General features: G+C 39.6%; 1 protein-coding gene across 1 annotated transcript in view; it reads right to left on the reverse strand.

Moving 5' to 3' along the window:
• ERCC5 (ERCC excision repair 5, endonuclease) overlaps nt 1-21,539 on the reverse strand; it is a 30,821-nt gene extending 9,282 nt beyond the window's left edge. The window contains exons 1-11 of the mRNA XM_045567565.1: nt 20,996-21,539; nt 15,363-15,538; nt 14,214-14,329; nt 13,217-13,300; nt 11,125-11,185; nt 8,721-8,864; nt 5,279-5,486; nt 3,844-4,962; nt 1,062-1,309; nt 602-721; nt 236-449 (exon numbers count right to left, since the gene is read on the reverse strand). Coding sequence (XP_045423521.1) covers nt 236-449; nt 602-721; nt 1,062-1,309; nt 3,844-4,962; nt 5,279-5,486; nt 8,721-8,864; nt 11,125-11,185; nt 13,217-13,300; nt 14,214-14,329; nt 15,363-15,538; nt 20,996-21,083 — 2,578 coding nt within the window. The 5' untranslated portion in view covers nt 21,084-21,539. The remainder of the gene's footprint in view (nt 1-235; nt 450-601; nt 722-1,061; nt 1,310-3,843; nt 4,963-5,278; nt 5,487-8,720; nt 8,865-11,124; nt 11,186-13,216; nt 13,301-14,213; nt 14,330-15,362; nt 15,539-20,995) is intronic.
• Between the last annotated feature and the right edge of the window lie 860 nt (nt 21,540-22,399).

The raw sequence follows: 22,399 nt of genomic DNA on the forward strand, positions 1-22,399 counted from the left end.
ATGTGAGATGATTAAACTACCTAAACATACTAGGATTTTAAGTTCTTAATTCTAATTTTAAAGAATCTTATTCTTCTATTTAGGCAAAAGATCACTTTCTTCCACATAAGCAAAAGATCACTTACATGAAAATTGTATAGACCTACCATTTCCATGAATGCCATCAAATTAGTTCCTTGCAAAGAAAAAATTCCTAAGACAACTTTCAGAAGGTAATCACACTCCGAAGTCTTACCTAATTGGTTGTGAAAGTCCACATATTGGTAATATTCTACAAACTTGTTTTTATTAAAGAAATTTTTATAGACATGCCGAGCTCCGAACAGCCAGATATCACTATCATCAGTGATGGTTCCGGAAGTCTGATCGGTCAGGTCCAGGATGGCGCACTGTGCCTCTGCCTCCATGGGAGCCTGGATGTAGGGAATGCCAAACAGGCGCAGAAGTTCCTGCGGAGTTACAGACACAGTGACCCCCCGGGAAATGCATTACCCGGCCTTGACCGCGAGGGGGAGCAGTGCTCAAACATTCCATTCAACGCAGTCCCGGGAGTCTGGCAAAGGTATCATCCATTACAGAAGCCCAGACTGAGCGCACCTACCTGGCTTTCCAGGAACATCTGTCCGGTTACAGTAGCAGCAACCCGTTCTTGCTGCTGTTTTTGAGCTTTCAGTGAATTCTGTTGTTCTAAAAGGTTGCTCTCCAGAGTTTCCAGCTCCTCCTATAAAATAAATTTTCATCTGTGGATTAATAATCCGATTAAGATTATGTGTTACAAAAAGCCTGCATTTAGTCTGACTGAAATTACCAATAAGCTTTTTCTCCTTATGAAGTATTCCACTTGGATTTCTGAGCAAGATTCTGTAATATCTTTAGAGTTCCCTCACTAAATCACATGGAAAATGGAGTCTATCCCAGGCAGTAACCTACACAAAAAAGGAGCCATCAGCAACAAGAAGGTGCATTGCAAATAGCTAATAAATACTCATCTGGCAATTCCGCAAAACCTTCTTAACTTGGTTTCCTTAGCAATAAGCTAAAATACAATGTCACATTATTACCAAATTAATATCTTCCCATTCATTGAGCGAATCATCTGCATCTTTTTCAGCTTCTTGGTGTGCCTCAATATCTAAGTCTGTGCGTTCAGAGGTGTCCCTTGGGAGGCTCCCAGTGTCAGCAGTGGCTTCTTCCTCCTTAGTTCCTGTCAGTTCCTCTTCACTTTGTTCGGAGGGCGATTTGGAAGCTTCGTGCAATTCAGCTTGAAGTTCATCATCACTAACCACACTCTGTACTTCAATGAAACTCCCTGTACCAAAATAATAAGGTCATTTTATCTACAACTGAAAGATTAAAATTGTCCTGAAATCATCAAGAGCTTTCTGAAAGAAAGCTGTTGTACCCTAAAAAGGAAAGATTTGAATATAATAGAAAACATGTAATAGTAACATATTACTATTAATTTATTTTTTTAATCATAAATGCCTATAAGTTCAAAGTAAAGCTATTCAATTAGATAAACTGGCACTGTCTTTGAAAAGGAACCAAACTCTCTTAGATTTTCATACTAGCTTTATACAAATATGTTCTAAGTTAACTGTTTTACATATTCAAAAAGGAGAACTGTCAATGTATTATACATAAACAATCATGGAGGTTATTAAAATATGTTTTTATGCTATTTCACTATGAACATAGCACAGAATAAAGCTGAGACTTAGTGGAAAGAATCTTGGATAAGTACTCAAGAGAAATAGCTCTTCCTCTTCCACTTTCCTTCTCTCTTCTCTTAGTGTCATTTCTTTTCTTTAAAATATATTTATTGGTTCCCTTCCTTCCCTTCAGGGGGAAGTCTGAGGGTTTGAGGAGACAATTAGGACAGAAGAGGGGGCTAGGTCCAAGGAGGCAGCCAGAACCAAGGAAGAGGCCAGTGGGATGGAGAGATGGTTACAAATAGAGAGAGAATAAGCATTTAAGTAAATATATTGAAGATAATGGGAGCAATGTTTCTGACTGTTAGGAAATTATAAAGAAGGGGGAGGTCAGAATAAATCCATTGATGTTGGATTGGAATTGCAGAGATCAGTGTAAACTCATGGATTGTAATATATAGACATAGAAATAAATGTAGGTGTGTGTGCACATGCATGTGTGTGCTCACGTGTTTATATACATAAATATATGTCCTGGCTCTGTTACTGGAAGGGCCTGAGCACACTCAGCATCTAGCTTGTGGTTTCTAAACACCATGCTCCACTAAAAGGAACCAGGACTCCTGGGTGAAATGGCTGGTTCCAGGGCCAGAGCAGAGTAAATATGAGATAAGCCTGGAATATCTTGGCCAGGAAGTCAGGAAATGCTCAAAATATAATGCAGAATTGTCAAAAGCCACTTGAAGGAGCCCTCCGCTGGTCAGGAGCCAGCCTGAAGGGGCCCCCTCTGGCCAAACTATGATAGTATCGGATTATAACTCATAGAACAGAAGAGGAATTCAGGAGTCCACAGTGATTTAAAAAAATAAGAAATGGGAGAGAAGGGAAAGATCTTCCCTATAGTAGGATGCCAACGAATAAATATATAACAAGTGATGGACTTAGGAAACCACCACTTGGCAACCATCAACCATCATAGTAACAATTTATATAGGTAAAAATCATCAATATCTACTAAAACAAGTAGGTGAAAGTTTGTTCAGGAACAGCATATTTACATAGGAACAAAAATTCCTTTCCACAAAATACTTATTAATTAAAAAGGGGAAATGTAACTTTAAAGTGAAGGAACATGGCAGATACCAGGAAACAAGTGTGTGTGTGTGTGTGTGTGTGTGTGTGTGTGTGTGTGTGTGTGCGCGCGCGCGCGCACGCGTGCAGTCAATTCTCATTACTCAAAGTAGCTACAGTCTGTAAAGTCATTGCAAACACTAGACTAGCAAATATATACAACATATTTCATATAATTATCTTAAATCCTAAAAACCACCATCTCAGTAGAGTCTATTTTCTTTATTTTACAAATGAGAAACAAGCTTCAGAAGTATTAAGTGACTTGCCTGAGGTCACCCCACTAATGGTGCCGGAGTTGGGATTCAAACCTGGTCCAGCTGGCCCCAGGGCCAGGGCCAGAGCTTCTTGCTCTGTACTGCACACTCCTCTACCGCCTCCACCCTCTGGTCATCTCTGGAGAAGTGCTGAAACAAGGCAAAGCCTTGCTCAACCTCAGCTGGGGACGGTGTGGCAGGTCAAACTTTTCCCTGCTCTGCAAATTGTCCATAAACGACCACAAAGACATCACAGTGAGTATTGATTCTGGGGTTACAAATAAGTTTTGGCGAGTAGGCAATTTTGCAAATATGGAATCTAGGAATGATGAGAATCAACAGCATATATGTGTGTACAGGTATAGATCTATACCTATAAGTGATCTATACCTAAAAGTGACAGGAAGGGAGAGAAGAGAAAGCAAATGTGATAAAATACTAGCCACTGCAGTGCTCGGTGAAGGAACCAGAGTGTTTTTTAACATTCTTACAACTTTTTAAGTTTGTAATTATTTCAAAACGAAGAGTTTTTAAAAACTAGAGGGAAACCCACCTTTACCTTTTCCAACTAGGGCCACTCTGTCCCTTAAAAAAAAAAAAAAAACAAAAACCAAAGCAAAATAGGGAACACCAAGATTCCATTACTAGGTGTGTGTCCCTGGGAAAGTCATTTTACCTTCCTTTCCAAGTCTCTGGTTCCACATCTGTGAAATGTGAGAATGGGACTACAATGAAGGATCTCTCAGTTCCTACAGATGTGGAATCCTACCAGTCCCTATCTGTAAAAGAACACAAGCACTCACCATCAGATTCACTTTCTTCGGAGTCGATTTCCATTGGTTCCACGGACTTTGGAACTGAAATTAAACCCCGGCCTGCAGATTCAATCATCTCCTGTTCTTGGATGGTTTTTAGGAAATTCTCGTGCTCTTTAGCAGAAAACGATACCACATTTTCTAAGTTACCTACTGCCTCTGAAGGGACACTTACTATGTTCCTCGTTTCTTGCAAACTGACAGTACCAACGGCTTCAGAAGCAGGATTTTGTTCACATTCTGTTTCATCATCACTCGAAAGAACAGAGGGAGCATATTTACTCTCAGATGGGCAAACATCTTTCTGTGGCTCGAGTATTCTGGTATACGTTGTTTTGCTTCTGGACACAGAGCTCGCGCTCGTTGGCGGTGCCCGTGCCAGTTCCTTTCCCCCCGCGAGCCCGGCTGCGTCCCTGTGTGAAACCACTCTGCTTTCCGAGGGAAGCACAACTTTTCTGTCTCCAACGGCAGATTCCTCACTGGCCTGAAAGGCTTCGTCCACCACGTGAATAAATGACGTTTGTTCTTTTGGGACATCAGATTCCCCGCCTTGACAAAAGACAGTACTCAGCAAAGGAGCTGAGTCTGTCAGCCCTCTGTCGTCGCCAGCGCCGGCTGCAGGCTCCTCCGCGGAGCTCACCCTGGTGGAGGCCGGTACTGCAGTCACTGGCACTCCTTTCCCATTGCTCTCTTTAAGCCCGTCCTTGTCCTCAGTGGAACTGTCCAGAAGCAGTTTGGTTGCTTCTGGCCCTCCCAGCTGCACGGCATCCCCGGTAGGCACCTTGACATCTTCATCATCATCTAGAGCTCTCTGAATAGCGCAGAGAGTCCGCGGGGACACGGAGCCCTCACTCGCAGCAGCACGTGCGCTCCGCTCCCTGAGCTGCCCTCGATCTTCACTCCCCGACTCCCCTTCGGAGCTGCTCCCCAGCAGGGCAGCTTGCACAGCCCGCAAAGTTCTCGGAGAAGGAGGGGCGGCACCGGCCTCTTCCTCTGGCTTCACTTTTTCACATGGAGATGATTTCATGTCAAAAGACATGCTGTGCATTTTGCTGGAAGAAGGAAGAGGCTCTGAATCCACTTCTGCAACTTTCTTGGCTTGAATACCTGAAGAAGAATTAAAACATTGCTCACGATGCAGTTTTACACTGTGACTGTACATTTCTAGTAAGCTGAACAAGAGAATGCTGTTTCTCATAAATTAAGTTATAAATTTTCACTTAATCAGCAGGTAGGAGTTAATTCATTAGCCAATTTTAAAGTGGGCTGGCACTATAGTAGTTGATCCATTAATAGCTACATAAAATTGTTATTACATAAATAGGACTTCATTAATATTATCCAGGGTGGTAGTTTATAGAAAATACAGAGCCATGACACATTTTTGGTTTTTAACAGTCAAATAAATGACGGTGCCTGATACCTTTTATCAAGATGTAATGTGAAGTGTCTTCAGAGACCACTCTCCTTGACTCTACCTCCTTCAAAAAGCCCCCTTCATCTTCATATTGCCTTTGGATTTGTCCTGAATGTTGCTGATTCATTTCCTTTTGGACCTGTTCTATGTGTTGGTTTAGATAGTTTTTTTTAAGCAAACCTTTGAGTTGGTATTGTGAAAAGTCATTGGACTCCTAAAGGCAAAATAAACAAATAAAATTATTGTTTTATATTAAATATAGATAATATTACCATATTTCCACTCCTTTCCCCTAAAGGAGACAAAGGAATAATCAGCTTTTTTCATTGATGGTAGTTTCATGTTATAAAATTGATAGTAGGAAAAAACTATAACTGCCTGTTTAAAAAAATAATCTTTAAAACAAAAAGAACTGGGGGAAAAAAATCATGAGTACTGTTTATGATTTAATCGTTTATTCAAAAAAACATTTATTGAGTATGTAATGCCTGGCAGTCACTATGACATTTGATTAGGGCTTAACAGATAGACAACCTTCTAGGATGCAAATATACATGCAAGCAAAGTGCCTAGCACAGCCCTTGTCCCATAAAAGACTGAACTGAAATTAAACCCCGGCCTGCAGATTCAATCATCTCCTGTTCTTGGATGGTTTTTAGGAAATTCTCGTGCTCTTTAGCAGAAAACGATACCACATTTTCTAATAAATCACAGCAATTTATAATTATTTATAAGAGTTAACCTTTATAAAGCATTTCCTGTGGAGGGCATTCTTCTAAGTGCTTTTACCTATACTACCTCATTTTATTCTCAAAACCATCCAATGAAACAGATAATATCTCCATCCTACAAAAGAAGAAATCGAGACACAAACAGGGCCAGGCACGGTGGCTCACGCCTGTAATCCTAACATTCTGGGAGGCCGAGGTGGGTGGATCACTCGAGGTCAGGAGTTCGAGACCAGCCTTGAGCAAGAGCAAGACCCCATCTCTACTAATAATAGAAAGAAATTATCTGGACAACTAAAAATATATATAGAAAAATTAGCTGGGCATGGTGGCTCATGCCTGTAGTCCCAGCTACTCGGGAGGCTGAGGCAGTAGGATCGCTTAAGCCCAGGAGTTTGAGGTTGCTGTGAGCTAGGCTGACGCCACGGCACTCACTCTAGCTGGGCAACAGAGCAAGACTCTGTCTCAAAAAAAAAAAAAAAAGAGAGAGAGACACAAATAGGTTAAGTAACCTCCCTATAGTCATGTGGCTAATACATGGTAGATCTGGGATCAAAAGCAGATTGATTTACTACAATTGATTTTGCTACTACAGTAGTAGCCCCGCCCCTTACTCTCAGGAGAGTAGACCCCCAGTGGATATCTGAAACCGCAGATAGTACTGAACCCAACTGCCATCAATCAGAACATGTTTCTGTGTATGTCTTCCACCCAAAAACTCAATGCCTTTTCCATCTTAATTAAGCACTTATCACACAATGTGATTGTAATTTTTGCAGTCTGTAGGACAATAGCAAAACTTGCACTAATTTCTTTTTCTTTCTTCACAATTTCATGGGTAGAAAATTCATTTTTACTATAAATCTTCGCAACCTCAGAACACAGTTTTTCTTCTTTCTGTATTAAGTCGAGGACTTTTACCTTTTCACTTAAAGGAAGCACTTTATGGCTTCTCTTTGGCATGTTCAAATTGCCGGCCTCACTACTCTTGTGCTTAGGGACCATTATTGAATAAAATAAGAGTGACTTGAACACAAGCACTGCAGTACCATGATTCTCAATCTGATAACCGAGGGGCCACTAAGTGGCAAACAGGCAGGGATTGTCTACAGAGTGGAGACACTGGACAAAGGGAGGATTCATGTTCCAGGTGGGACAGAGAAGGACAGGATGAGATTTCTTCAAGCTACTCAGTACAGCAGCAATTTAAAACTTATGAATTGTTTATTTCTGGGATTTTCCCCTTAATATCTTCAGACCGTGCTTGACCACAGGTAACTAAAACTACAGAAAGCAGAATTGCAGATAAGAGGGGACAACTGTATTATGATCATGACGACTACTGCTATTATTATTTACCATCACTACTATATCAACAGCGTTACATTTGCACCATGTACAGATGATACAAGGTCCAACAGGGATGACCCAGAACTTCTCTACTCGACCAAAATTACAGATCCAATGAGCTGTTACTCCACTCTACCCTATAGTCTATGAATCCCAGAGACTCTGTGGCTGCAGAAAGAAAATTAAGAAGAGTAAATCATTATGGACTGTCTCTTTTTCTCACATTCCTTCCCACTTTTGTTTACATAACAGAAATTCTATTTCAACTACCACCCAGAGATCCTTTCTACTCAGGAAATAAAATGCCTGATAGATAGACTGAGCCTGGACTTTTCCCCTGAAATGAAAATAAATTTACTTTTGTCCTCTGTAGACTCAAAGACTCAAGGATATTATTTCCGTGCACCTTAGTATTTTCCTATTTTCACATTCTTTGTGGAAAAACAGAAGGCAGTGATGGGAAAAGAAATTTATCCTGCCTTTTTCATATTTCTGGTATCAATTTAAGAAATAGTCAAAAGTCTATAGAAAATAAAAAACACTACTACATCCATTCACTAGGGACAATAATGCTACTTATTATGTTCTGTCCTATAGTATATTAAATAAAGGAAAACTATGTTAGAAATGATAGGTGGTAGCAGCAAAGAAAAAAGAACTCATTAACTAGCAACTAAAGACACGGAGTAATTAATGGTAGCATGCTCGGTAGATGTATTTGATAATACCCAACCCCACACCCCACCCCTACTCCAGTTTTCTGGGGCTGTGGAGCCACCATAAGATGTTCCAAGTAGAAGAAGCCCCATTCCCACTGTTCAGAAAGAAAGAGAGGGAACATGGAGATCCAGTGGCATTTCTAGGGCTGTAGCAGAATAAAGTATATCTGCAATTTCAAGTTAGAACATATTTTTCCATTGTGATTAGATTCTATATTACTATTAGTTTTTATAGATAACATAAAGTATGGGTTAAAGTAATTTTTATGAACTAAGCGAAGAACTGAACCACGAAATATATATCAGGCATTTACTATGGGAAAGATACAGAGCTGGGTGCTGAAAATACAGAGGTGAGCACCACAGGCACATTTGGGAACTGAGAACTATGAAATGACATCGCAGGAAGCTGTGAGAACACAGAGCAGGAGAAAAGACCTCGTCTTGGGTGGAAAGTCAAGAAAGACTTCTTTGAGTGTTTGAAAGCTCAAACTTATAAATATACGAAGCTTCATAGGATCTCTGAGATACACAAATGCTGTTTACTGTTAACTGAGATATTGCAGAAGTATTGCTTATCAATTTCTCTTCTAATAAAAAGTTTTGCTAAAGTTCTTAATTCTAGTATTAATGTACTGTTGTCCATTTCACCTCTGGCATTGCTTCAAATAATGTTCTTCTTCGCTTGGTAAATTCTTTCATATCAGACAAGATTTCATGCTTTATTTCGAGGGGCAGGCTGGTGAAGTCCTCAGACTCAATATCTATCGCTTGAGGATTACGAAAGAACTCTTCCTGTGAAGAGTAAAACAACACTGTGAAATTTACATTTCGTACACTTAGTTCTATTTACCATTACAGAGTATTTTTTTATAATTAAATATTTATTATGCTTAGATCATAAACACAGTTCTACAAAATCTACAGTAGGCTAAACACAGTTGCACATAATCGGTGATAGGTATCAAAGTGAATAGGCAGATCAGGGAATGTATCCATTCACTCTTTCATTCATTCAAAAGAAAAAATGCTCACCAGGCACCGCTAAGTCCCTGGGCACTGTGCTAGGTGGTAGGATATTGTGGAGGACATGCCAAATAAGGCCCCTACTCTTAGGCGTGGAGGAAGGCATGTGATAAACAAATAAGTAAGTGAAAATAAGCAGGTAAATCTGATACAAAAGTGATTTGAAGAACAGAAAGAGAAAAAAAGGATTTGTTTGATAGGTAGAAAAGACTTCACTAAAAAGAGAACCTGCAAGTAGGGACTTGAAAGATACCAAAGGGCCTGACCAGGGACAGTACATCCCAGGCTGAAGGAACAGCAAATGCAAAGGCCCTGAGGCAGAAATGAGCCTTACGAATTTGAGCAATATATATATATATAATCCCCTTAATTAGATTAGTTTTATTTTGCTCTTAACCTAAAATAAAAAATGAAATTAAAAGTGAGAAATTCACAGATATGGAAGAGTATATAACTTTTCTAAATTTTAACTAATTACCAAAAGTACTTTAAAACCCTTCATTAGTAAAAAGATAGACTAATGCAGCTTGTGGTCCTGTATGTGTGCATGCACAAAGCAGCAAGCACTTAGGACAAGCTTGTCATTACGCTCAGCATTTCCTGTGCTTTCCCTCACTCATACTCCCACCACCCCCAAGAGGAAGTCATGAATCAGTATCAGTTTTGTTTTACAAAAAAAAAAAGCGGGGGGGGGGGGGGGGGGGGGGGGGGGATGTGTGGAATAAAGCCTAGGAGAAGTTAATCTGCCTAAAATCACACAGCTGGTGAACAGTGGAGGCTGGACCAAAATGCAGGCCCATGGCCTTAACCAAGCAAGACTGCTATCACTGGCTGCATGATAATGCAGCACCTCCACAAATTGAAGGATTCCAAGGTTTAGCTCAAAAGTCATCTGCCAGATATACCAAAACAATGTGAACAAGCAAGAAACAGCAAATCTGGGAATCAAAGAATGTTATCTGCTACACTAAAATACTTGAAAAAAAAGTATACAAAAAAACATATATACAGTATAACCTCACTTTGTAAAAAAATGTTATTCATTAAAATATGTGTGGTATTGTTTTTAAAAACATATCCACAAACTCTTTGACATTCTTCCTGTCTAATTTTCTTCCCCTTTAATAAGGGCTGGCCTTGGTAACTAGCTTCTAGTGAATAGAATCTGGTGGAAAGGATGCTGCACAACTTAGAAAGGCAGCAAAGTTCCTGCCTGTCTAACTTTCTCTTGGGATGCCTACCCTCGGAACACAGAGACCATGTTGTGAAAAACCAAGGCCACATGGAGAGGCCACAAGCAGGTGTTCTGGTGGCTGGCTACACCGAAGTCTAGCTGACAGCCAGCACCAACTGCCACACACGCGAGTGAGGAAGCATCTCCATCCCCAGCTACAGTCTGACCTCATCTACATTAGAGACTCCAAGAGAGAACTGCCTGGTTGAGCTCATCAGCCCCCAGAAAAGTGACAGATAATAATAAATGATGTTTTTACACCACTAAGTTACACAGCAATGGATAACTAGAACATATGCACAGACATACATATACACATACATATGTACACGTGTGCATTTGGTACATATGCATATACCAAATACACATACACACAAACACACAGAGGTATTGAGCTATACAGAGCCGGGAGAAGAATGAACTAAAATATACCAAAATGTTACTATAAGTTATTTTGGGGTATACAGTTTCTATATTTTCACACAAGCACGTATTACTATTTACTGATTGGTTAGTTGATTGGTTGTAAAAGAAAAATGGCTCATTTTGTATATATAGATGCATAATGGCAAATTCCATATATATGTGTATGCATGAGTATTTTATATATATATATATACACACACACACACACACACACATGCATACATATATATACACACACATAATAAAAAGGGCATCTGTCTTTACTTTTTATCAGGAACTTCCCTAAATTCGTACTACCTCATTAATATTATTCTTTACAGGTCATTCATTTCAAACAATACATTCTGATTTCAAAAATTATCTAAGTACCTGTAATGCTTGTTTTTGATTCATTCTTTCTTGCCATTCTTTTTCATCTTCCTCTTCTGAGCTGAAAGTCAAGCACATATCCATGATTTTTAATGACTACTTACAAAAACATTTCTTGTGCAAGGTGCTGCTAGCTATAGAGGATACAATGCTGAATAAGTCAGCAAGATCTGTGCTATCTTGGTCTCGTGGTCTGGTGGGGGATCGCGTGAGTAAGACATTACAGCATAATCCACTAACTTCCACAAGAGAAGAGCAGGTTGCTAAAAGTACAGTAAAGAGAGTCACTCTACCCCAATCTGGGTGGGTCACAAAAGCTTTCTGGAATCTCTTGCAATTACATTGGTTGGAGTTAGTGACAAATAAGTATGGAGTCTAGTTGTTAGGTGTGGGGAGGTATGTGGAGAAAAGTGTTCCAGATGAAAGAACTAAGTTCTATAACCACCTAGAAACAAGGAAAAGAAAGCCTGCCTGTGGGCAGTACAAAGAGAGCAAGGGACGAGATTGGAAAGTATGATTAAGGAGTTGGAGTTTCATCCTAAAGAAATGAGAAGCTAGGAAGTGTTCTAAGCAAAGAAATGACAATATCAGATTTTGGTTTTAAACGGATTCTATAATATAATACAAAGCAGAGCTTGGGCTTGGTGGGGAAAGGTTATTGCAAAAGATAAGATCAAAGACAAAGACAGAAAGAAGTCTGGAAGCTACCACTGTAACCTGGGGAAAAGGTGAAGGTGGTGGCAGTGGAAATAAAGAGAAATGGGCTGACTCAAAAGCTACTCTGTCTCTTGTGTTAATGGAAAAAAAAAAAAAACCCAAACTCTGCAAAATAATTTAAAGAGGTTTATTCTGAGCCAAATATGTGTGACCATGGCCTGCGGAGCCACATCAAAGAAGTCTTGAGCAAGTGTTCCCAAGATGGTTGGGTTACAGTTTGGTTTTATATATTTTGGAGAGATAAGAGTTGCAGGTAAAATCATAAATCATACATGGAAGGTGTACACTGGTCACTGGTTTAGCCAGAAAAGGTTAGGTTTACAGGTTATAGGTGGGTTCAAAGAGTCTTTGCTTTGTAATTGGTTAAAAAAATGAAGCTTTGTCTAAAGGCTTGGAATGTTCTAAGTTAAGGAAGTCTGTTAATCAGAGATAAGCCACAATACACTGACTCAACTGAACTGTTAAGCAAATTGATGGCCTGCAGGTGATTTATAATCCTCACTCTGCATAGCCTTAGGTCCTGCTGATAATTTAGTATCTTATTGTCACAAAGAGTCTGTTTTGTCAGTTTTATGATCTCTGTTTTAACATTAATGCTGATCAACTGTATCTAAACTCCAAAGGAAGTGGGTGTCATGAGGTATGTCCAACCTTCCCTTCATGGCTGGGAACTCAGTTTTAAGGTTTTTCTAGAATTCCAGTGGCCAAGAGGGGACTGTTCAGTTGGCAGGGGGCTTAGGATTTTATTTTAGCTCACATTTGGGAGCCTCGGGGAAAGGAATGGGGGGAGGGCAAGACAAACTGTCAAGGCTCTGGTCCTCCACCTTCACATCAAACACAGAAGCCACTGACAATTAACAGCCAGCCAGAGGAAGAGTCATCCACAGAAGAGCTGAGACGACAGGCCAGAGAGGTGCCAAGACAGCAGGACAGGGCAGGCACGGTGTAAGTGGGGCAGGGAAGTCGAGCACACTGAGAAGTGCAAAACATCTCCCGGAATTATCAACCAGGACATAGCCCAATGTGGTGATGAGAGGGACAATATTGGGTTGAGCAGTAGGTAGAGAAAGCATGCGTAAGCAAAGCATGGGAAAACCTGAAACTCATGTCTTGGTGAATTTTGAATCCACAGTGGTAGCAGAGGCTCTTCAGAATGAAAAGGAACAGTGAAACACAAATCACCACAACACAAAAACAAGTCAGTAAATAAAAAATTTAGTCTTTGAAAAATATTCTAAAAGGTATAGAGAATGCATATTTCAGATGCATTAATAAATTCCCACATGCCTTATCATGTAGATAAAACAGAAAGGTTTAAACCCGCTTGAATATACCAATGATTAAAATAATAACTCTTAAATAGTTAAACATTTACCTATGTTTTTCTTCCTCTTGTAAAGGGGGCAAAACATAGATGTCTTCTCTTCGAACTTGCGTGAGACTGGGTAATGCTTCATTTCTGAAAAGAACACAGATCTTTAAACAGGGATTATAGGAAACAGTATTCTGAGTCAGTAATACTCCCCCACTGATTCCACAAACCCTGCTCAGGAGATGAAGGGGAAGGAAACATCCAGGCAAGGATGTCCCCTCTCTCGACCTGGCTCCCCTCAGGCTATTGCTGTGGAAAATAAGTTCAGCCTAGAGAAGAAAGGCGACTGGTTGGGGCTCCTCAGCATCTTGGCCACAGTCTCAGCTACAGTCAAAAAGAAGAGCATTATAAAAGTAAAAGGCAGGCACAATGCAACATTATAGCTTCCCTTCCTCATTAGCAAAGTTGAATCTCACAGAACAGAGAATTTTCACAACTTCAAATTACCAAGTTGAATGGCATCCTACTTATTCCTCTTATTTCACTCCCTATTTTCTTTTTTTTATTTTTAATGATCTCACTTTCTCTTTTTATTTTTTTTTAATTTTTTTTTATTTCAGCATATTATGGGGGTACAAAAGTTTTGGTTACGTATATTGTTCTTGCCCCCCGTTCCCCCGAATCAGAGCTTCAAGTGTGTCCATCCCCTAGACGGTATGCATCGCACTCACTATGTATGTATACACCCATCCCCTCCCCCCCCACATAAAGTGTGGTATATGTATAGCACGGAGTACTACTCAGCTATAAGAAATAATGGTGATATAGCACCTCTTATATTTTCCTGGATGGAGCTGGAACCCATTCTACTAAGTGAAGTATCCCAAGAATGGAAACATAAGTACCACAGGTACTCACCATCAAATTGGTTTCACTGATCATCACTCCCTATGTTCTATTGAGAGTTGAAATTAGATAGGGAAAGATCACCATAGGAATTCAACATAAAAATATTTTTTAAAAAAATTAATCTCTAAAAACAATGTAATTTTCCTCTTGCCTGTTGCTTTGGAAAGCAGTTTTGATAGCTTGTCTTTTCAAAAATGTTCTCAAAAGCTTCTCCGTAGTTTTTCTGGAGTCACTGGATGCGCAATCCTTTCTCAGCCTTCTCTTAGCCTATGAAAAAAAGAATATAAGATTTTACTTCAGGATATTAGTCTATTAAAAACATTTCTATGGGTGGGTATGGTGGCTCACGCCTGTAATCCCAGCACTTCGGGAGGCTGAGGCAGGAGAATTGCTTGGAGCCAGGAGTTCAATACTAGCCTGAGCAACATAGTGAGACCCCATCTCTACAAAAAAATATAAAAATTAACCAGGTGCAGTAGCATGTACTTGTAGTCCCAGCTACCTCTTGCTGAAGCAGGAGGACTGCTTGAGCCCAGGAGTTCGAGGTTGCAGTGAGCTATGATGATGCCACTGCACTCTAGCCTAGGTGAGACCCTGTCTCAAAAAAAGTCAAAACAAAAATAAAAGTTTATATCCAAGTGGGTACTGTCATTTGGATTATTCAAACATATTTATTTCTATTTTTAAAGACAGGGTCACCCTATGTTGCCCAGGCTGGACTCAAATTCTGGGGCTCAAGTGATCCTTCCACCTCAGCTTCTCACAAACATTTTTTAAAACTACTTTCAGAAAAATAAAGAAACTCATTCTTTTACATCATGTCCAGTTTAATTCCTGGATAACCCACTTTAGTCACCACATAACATTGCTTACTCCTAAAGTCTGATTTGCCTTTAAAAGAAGGCTTGCTATTACCGAGGACACTCTGTCTCAGATTCAGGAAGGCATTTCTCACATAGAGTTTTCACGATGTTCTCAGTGATGGCAGCACAGCTGTAATAAATATAAAACACCTAAGATACTCTAACAGGAAAACCCTCAATTGAGAATTTTAGTAGTTAATTTTATTTAAAAGTTAAATTTTATTATTGCACACACAATGTACTCTCATTAAACTTTTTTTTAAAGAAAAGGTATTTGTTCAAGATAAATAGAGAAGCGGTTAAAATTAAATTGCATATGTGTCAAAATAAGTCCATTTCTAAAATTCCAAAGCGAAAATAAAAATTTTAAGTGAATTGTTCTAAGAATTCAGGGAAAAAAATTATTTGATGCTTACCAAAAATTATAGGACACTTACCAAAGTCTGTTTCTTCAAGAGTGGAGCATCCCCATCAAACACAAAAATAGGACGAATTCGAAAAAATAAGAGTTTGCAGAGCCGATGAAATAAAGTGAGAAGATGAGCATTTTCTATTGCATTCCCATGGTGGTCCCGGACTCCTTTAAGTGCTTGGTTTAACCAAATGCTAATATCTGAGAGAATTTGTTAATGGAAAACATATTGGAACTTCTTCCCTCATCGTCACAATTTCAATTTCCTAATGACTGATATTATCCAAATTTTGAACACCAAGCAAGCATTCATTTCTATTTATCTGAAACTATAAAATGTTCGGCCCTCATGGAATCTACCTAAAGTCAGTTCACTTTATTGCGCCCTTGTTAGTACTATTCACGTACTCAATTTTAAAATCATACAGATATGATTTTGTCCTTTAATATATCTAATTGCAAAGAATTGCTTCATTTAAAAAACTAGTGATCACTAAAGAATATTAGTAAATTAGTACAAATTTTCTGGAGGACAATTCGACAATTCATAGTGAAAAACTTAACATTCTATTTTACCTAAAAAATTCCACTTCTAGACATTAATCCTTAGAAACTCATCACAGATTTACAAGATTTATAAGAATGTTTGTTTATAATAATGAAAATATGAAAAACAATGTAAAAGTTTTCTAACAGGTTTTTAAAAACAAATTATGATATATCTATTTACTAGAATACCAAGGAGCTCTTAAAAAGCGAAGTTACAAGCATACTTAGTGACAAGAAATATAGTCACAAAATATTATTAAAGGAAATAAAACAGGTTATAAAAGTATATATGGCATAATTCCATTTTCTAATACAGTATATGCAATTTTTTTAATATAAAAAACTAGAAGTTCAGACACCAAAATATTAAGTATAGTTACATCTGCTTAATATTAAAGGTAATTCATATTTTTGTCTTGAAGTTTTCTTATATTTTTAAACTTTTCTTAAAAAAATGCTTCTTACACAATTTATTTTATATTTGTCCATAAGAAACGGTAACACAGCACTCTGCTGGTTTTCCTGCTCTCAATCTCTTTGCCAGCTCCTGTAACTCACCATGAAAGTGGTCACTTCACCAGTGATCTTTTTTAGCCCCCTTCTTTCCTCCTGTCTGCACTTTCTACCAAGGCTAGCTCAACACATCCCTCACACCCCACATGGTACCCACATGCATTTGTCTACCCAGAGCACTCTCCTGACCCCAGAGGGGACAGCCTAGCTTACGTCTCTACCCGATGCCTCACAGACATTTCATGCTTAACGTGACCAGAACTCAGCTCCACATCTTTTCCATTAGGCTGTTCATGCCCCATGTCATGAATGTCACCGCCATTCACCCAAGCCACAGTTCTGGGTGTCATACCACACACTCCCCTCGTTCAATCATTACCTATCAATTCTACCTTCTGATATATCTTAAAGGTATGTATTAGATTTCACCAATATATCTTCATTGAAAACTCTTTGAAGCTTCCCATGGCCTTTAGGGTAATATCTAAAACTTCTTCCCATGGCCTGTGAAGCCCTAGATGATCTGGCCTCTCTCATTTCAATCCACGGGGTTTTTCTCAATCCCTGGAAATCACTAAACTCCTTCCTGCCTCCAGGGTCTTCTCACATGCCCCTTCCTCTGCCTGAAACAGTTTCTCCCACTCCCCAGCCCAGTTCTGTCCTACTCTGAGATCGAAAGATCACTTCTTCAGCATAGATTAAGACCTCCAGTTATACACTCCTATTCAAAAATGCATTATTATGTGGCAACAATTTTCTACACTGAATAAAACAAAGCATTTGCCCTACGGAGATTACAATCTAGTCGGGGAGGAAGAAATCAAGCCTGATGTCCACGGCTTGTCTAAACCACACTTCTGTGCCTTGTGCTCCCTTTCACAGGGCCTATCACAGAGCAGACAATAAATATCTATTAAATGAGTTGAAAAGTTTAATAATTAAGTGAACGTACATTGCCTAACGTTTACTACCATAAAAAAAATTTAGGCCTATCAACAACTTACTAAACAAACATCATGTAACAAAATAACCAGTGGAAAACAAGCTATTGTTATATTTATGTCTCTAATATTTGAACACTACCACCGAGAGCCAGGCCCATCCAAGACCCTAGGGATGTACATCAAATGATACAGCTGTGAACAAAACAGATATGGTCCCTATCTGCAAGAAGCTTGCATTCTAATGGGGAAGACTGACAATAAAGAAATAAAGTAATAGATATAGAATACATTAGGCTGTTGATAAGTGCCAAGAAAAAAACAGAGCGGAGTAAAAAGACAAAAGAGTGACACTGGGGGGTTGGGTTGGGAGGGGTGGTCCAGTACACGTTAGTTAGGCAAGGCCAATCTGAAGGAGTAACAGAGGCCTGAGTGAACAACAAGAGTGGAGAAGTAAACCAGGCGGCAAATGAACAGCAGATGCAAAGGTCCTGGGACAGAAGCACGCAGCCGTTTGGAAGACCAGTGCAGCAGGAGAGGAGGAATGGCCGGGAGTTGATACAGCCCCTGGCAAGTGTCCAGAATATGAGTTAAGGATCACCCTGGTGGACATGTGAAGAATAAACTATAAGAACACCAGTTTTAAAACTAGTCACAAGAGTCTCAGTGAGATGGTAGTGGTGGAGACCATGAGAAGTGGTAGGATAAAGGATCCATCTTAGAGGTCAGATCCAGTGTTGACTTAGATCTGTATTGTACTGGATAAATGTTTCTGCTTGCTACACTATAGCACAGGACTAAATGAGTTTCTGTAAGAGAGAAAATCTAATTCCAGATCAGTGGCTCTCAATCCTTCTATCCATTAGAATAGGATATGAAGCTTTTGAAACATATAGACTAATAAACCCCATATGCCTAAAATTCTAAATCAGAGACTAAGGTGAGACTTTTTAAGTTTTATTTATTTACTTATATTTATTTATTTTTGAGATGGAGTCTCACTTTGTTGTCTGGGTAGAGTACAATGGCATGATCATAGCTCACTGCAACCTCAAACTCCTGGGCTCAAGTGATCCTCCTGCCTTAGCCACCGCCAGAGTAGCTGGGACCGCAGACATGTGCCACCACACCTGGCTAATTTTTTCTGTTTTTGGTAGAGATGGGGTCTTGCACTTGTTCAAGCTGGTCTCAAACTCATGAACTCAAACCATTCTCTCACCTTGGCCTCCCAGAGTGCTAGGATTAGAGGTGTGAGCCAGCTTGCCTGGCCTTTTAATTTTTTAATTAACCACAGGTGGTGTCCATTCTTGGCTAGGATTGAGAGTTCCAGCTTGAAATTCTTAAAGAAGAAATATGTAAAATTAGACAAGTTGAAAATATTTGCATAATTAGACTTGTTTAATTTCAATGAGTTTATATAACGCAAATTAAATTTCTCAGAGGCCTGGGAAGGTTAAAATCTGCAGCAAAGCCAAAAACCACTTTAGATATAAGAGCTAAAAGACCAACAATTTGAAATAAAAAGTAAATTTCTTTAGTTTTCTAGTTAGGTGATTTAAAATTTAATTAATCCCCTTTAGTATGTATAGTCAAAGAGATAGTAATATCTTGCTAATATACTTAAATGCATTTTACAAATGTCAAAGTCCATAAGAGACAGAAATAAAACTGTTAATTCTGTGTTATTTAACAGACATTTAAATTGTATAAATAAATAAGACACTCAGCTATACAGATAATTAAAAGACCAAACAATTTATTTAGGGAAACAAGAATAAATTATCAACCTGGTATAGTCACAGGTTAAGTTCTTCATTAACAATACAACAAAATCTAAATATATTTCATATGTCTGAATTCCCATGAAAATGAAAGCAAAATCAACTGTAGAACAAGTAATCAGATATTCTTTTTACATATACATGAAGTTACATAATATATATGAAGTTGCCATTATAACTAGAATCTTCCACAGTCATCTTTAGATAAACGATTCATTCTTCCAGAAAAGCCTAATAACCCTGTGAAAATTACTTCACATCCCAAAAGGGCCTCTTTGAACCATCCACAAATAGATAATCTAAATTAAATGCTTTATCTTTCCTTACTTTAACACTGTCCTAAAAAATTAGAATGTTAATATGTAATCTCAATGACTTTACAAATTCTTAATTCATCATAAGAGCTGCAACATAAAATGATCTAAATCTTTCCTGACGTTTTAAAGGTCCCTGTCACTAAAAACTGTCCTTTCATCCATCAATAGTTCTAAGGAAATCTTTAGACTGCAATGACACTGAGGAACCGCTGGAAGGCAGCAACAACCCATGAGCTTTAAAAAAAAAAAAAAACTTTCATTTTCCCCAATTCGAGGCACCCTGCATCAAAACTTACAAGTCAAAATTTCATTACAGATGTGTTTGAAGTTTATTCACTTAAAAAATTATAACAATCTTACTATATTTTTAAAATTATCAATGTTGCATTACTTACAAGTTTTGGGCATTCAGAAGAATTATGGCTCCTCAATCAAGGACTCTTGCTCAACTCCCACACACTCTTGAATTGCATATCTCCCTCCCCGCCCTCGGCAATTACTTACATGACTTTTCCACAAGCCTATTAGCCCCAGGCTCATAGGTCCCCATTTAGGAAACTAGTATAAGAACTACCAGCTTCTGAGACAAACGAGGCACTCAAAAAAACTTGAATACTTGAATAAAAAGATCAAAATTTCAAAAACCTTGTCACATGTTTGATAACGAAAAAAATTTTAATTCCAATGACACAAACAAAACCAGGCAAACGTGCATACAAACAGTCCTTTAAAAAGTCAATTTTAAAAAAGTCAAACACCTGTCCACACTTACGCTTCTATAAACCATAAGAAACATAAATGAAGCAACATTCAGGACAGCAGACAAAACTAATGGAAGTCTACTTCCTTCTCTCCATGCTGACTTCCCAACCGGGATAATAATTTTAAGATTTACAGTATTAACAGTGCCAGACGCTACACTAAACTTCTTTCATTTAAGTAATTCCTTTATTCCTCATCCTAATCCCGTGTGTAGATATTATCACCACCTCCACTTGGCAGATGAGAGAACTAAAGCACAGCCCCAAAGTGATAAAACCAGAATTCACAGAGCTGTGTGACTGCAAAGCCTGAGGAAAGCAGATACAGTCTGCCCTCCTTATTCACCCGCTTCCGCAGATTCAACCAACGCAGATCAAAAATATTTGGGGGAGAAATTATAAATAATTCAGTAAAAAAAATACAATTTCTAAAAAAACACAGCACAACTGTTTACACAGCACTTACATTGTATTAGGTATTATAAGTAATCTGGAGGCGATTTAAAGTACACGGGAGGATGTGCGTAGTTTATGTGCAAATACCATGCTATTATATAAGGGACTTGAATATCCTGGTATGGGTGGGGGAGAGTCCTGGAACCAATCCCCCTTGGATACCTAGGGACTACTGTACTTAGAAAGAAAACCTGGTTTTAAAAAATTCTATAACTTCCCCTCCCACCCTTCCCCCAAAGACCAGCATCCCGCAAACACCACTCTGCGCCCCAATGTAAGCCGCGAGTAAAATCCAGCCACAAATCACTGCATCCAAAAATCAAGGATGCGTTAAGGATACCGACAGCAAGGATCTTCCCCTCCAGCGTTTCCGGGCTGACCTGCCGCCCGGAGCACTCCAGCAACTTCCAGAGCCCCTGGACTCCCATGAGGCAGGCGTGTCCTCGGAGCGGATCTCGGCAGAACTTTTATTCTAATTCTTCTACAAACGGCTGCTCCACCGCCCAGGACCCCAGGCGGCTCTCCCTGCTCCCATTCGGTTAAGATGGAAAATAATACAGCACCCGCGGTTTTCCAGGCGGAACCGCGTCACCGAGAGCGTAAGGAAGGGGGAAAGCCCAGCCTGGAGCGCTTCCCAGCGGCTGACACCGCGCCCCGGAAGAACGACGGGACCCGAGAAAGGCCTGTGGCCGGGAGAAGCAGGGCCTCCTCGCGCCCAGAGCTTTAGTCCAAATTCTTGCCCTTCTGCGGGAACCGCGGTGAGGGGGTAACGCAGGCGAGACAACCAACCAGAAAAATGTCCCCCTAGAAACCGTCTGCTTTCTCCGGTGGGTCTGTAAACCCACAAGAAATGAAGCCTCTACCTTTCCCTCTAATACGATACGCAGGCTGGAAGTCCCGCCTCCCTACGTGACGTATATTTGCTGCGCCTGCCGCACTCCGGAAGTGGGTGAGCGCTCTAGTTCCCGCCCCGGTGTTTATGCTTTGTCTGTTAGGTACTTCTCCTCCCGTGGCATTCTGTCGGCTTCAAACGTTAAAAGGATGTGCTAAATTGCCTTTTTGCGGAGGTGACGGTTTTCTACAGTTTCTCCCCATTGTGCTGCTAGTTGTGAAGACTCAATACTAAATATTATTTTACACGTGGAGAGACAACGGAAATGTGGACGCTCCCTTTGTGTTTTTCGACTATTAAGTATTTACTTGTACGATAGGACGTAGAAACTAGAGATTAATGCAGTTTAAAGCCTTAACCCTTGAAGTATAGTCTTCTGCAGCATCTAAAACTTAGAATTCCACACCTCGTAAGTCAGAAGTTACCAGAAACCGGTTGCCGGAGTAGCTCTCGGAAAGACCACAGCTCATTCAAATCCCCCAGGGTGCCTCATTATAGCGTTCAGTATTGCCGAAGTCACATTTGTTAAGAATTTCTGTGTGTCGGCAGGGATCAGTGGCTCACGCCTGTAATCCCAGCACTTTGGGAGGCCTAGGTGGGAGGATCACTTAAGACCAAAAGTTGGAGACCAGCCTGAGTAACATAGCAAGACCCCATCTCTAAAAGAAAAAAAGAAAGAGAATCTTAGTAACCAAAACAGCAACCCCTTCAATGTGAATAATGTGCTAGTTTGCAAAGTGGTTCTACCACATTTATTCATCTGAGTTTCCATCCAGTCCTGGGTGTAGGCAGGACAGAATTTTATTTATGAGAACGAAAGGGGACAAAAGGATCTGTTCAGGGGCTTGTTAA

The sequence above is a fragment of the Lemur catta genome, chromosome 13, assembly GCF_020740605.2.
Source record: "Lemur catta isolate mLemCat1 chromosome 13, mLemCat1.pri, whole genome shotgun sequence".
Classification (NCBI taxonomy): Eukaryota; Metazoa; Chordata; class Mammalia; order Primates; family Lemuridae; genus Lemur; species Lemur catta.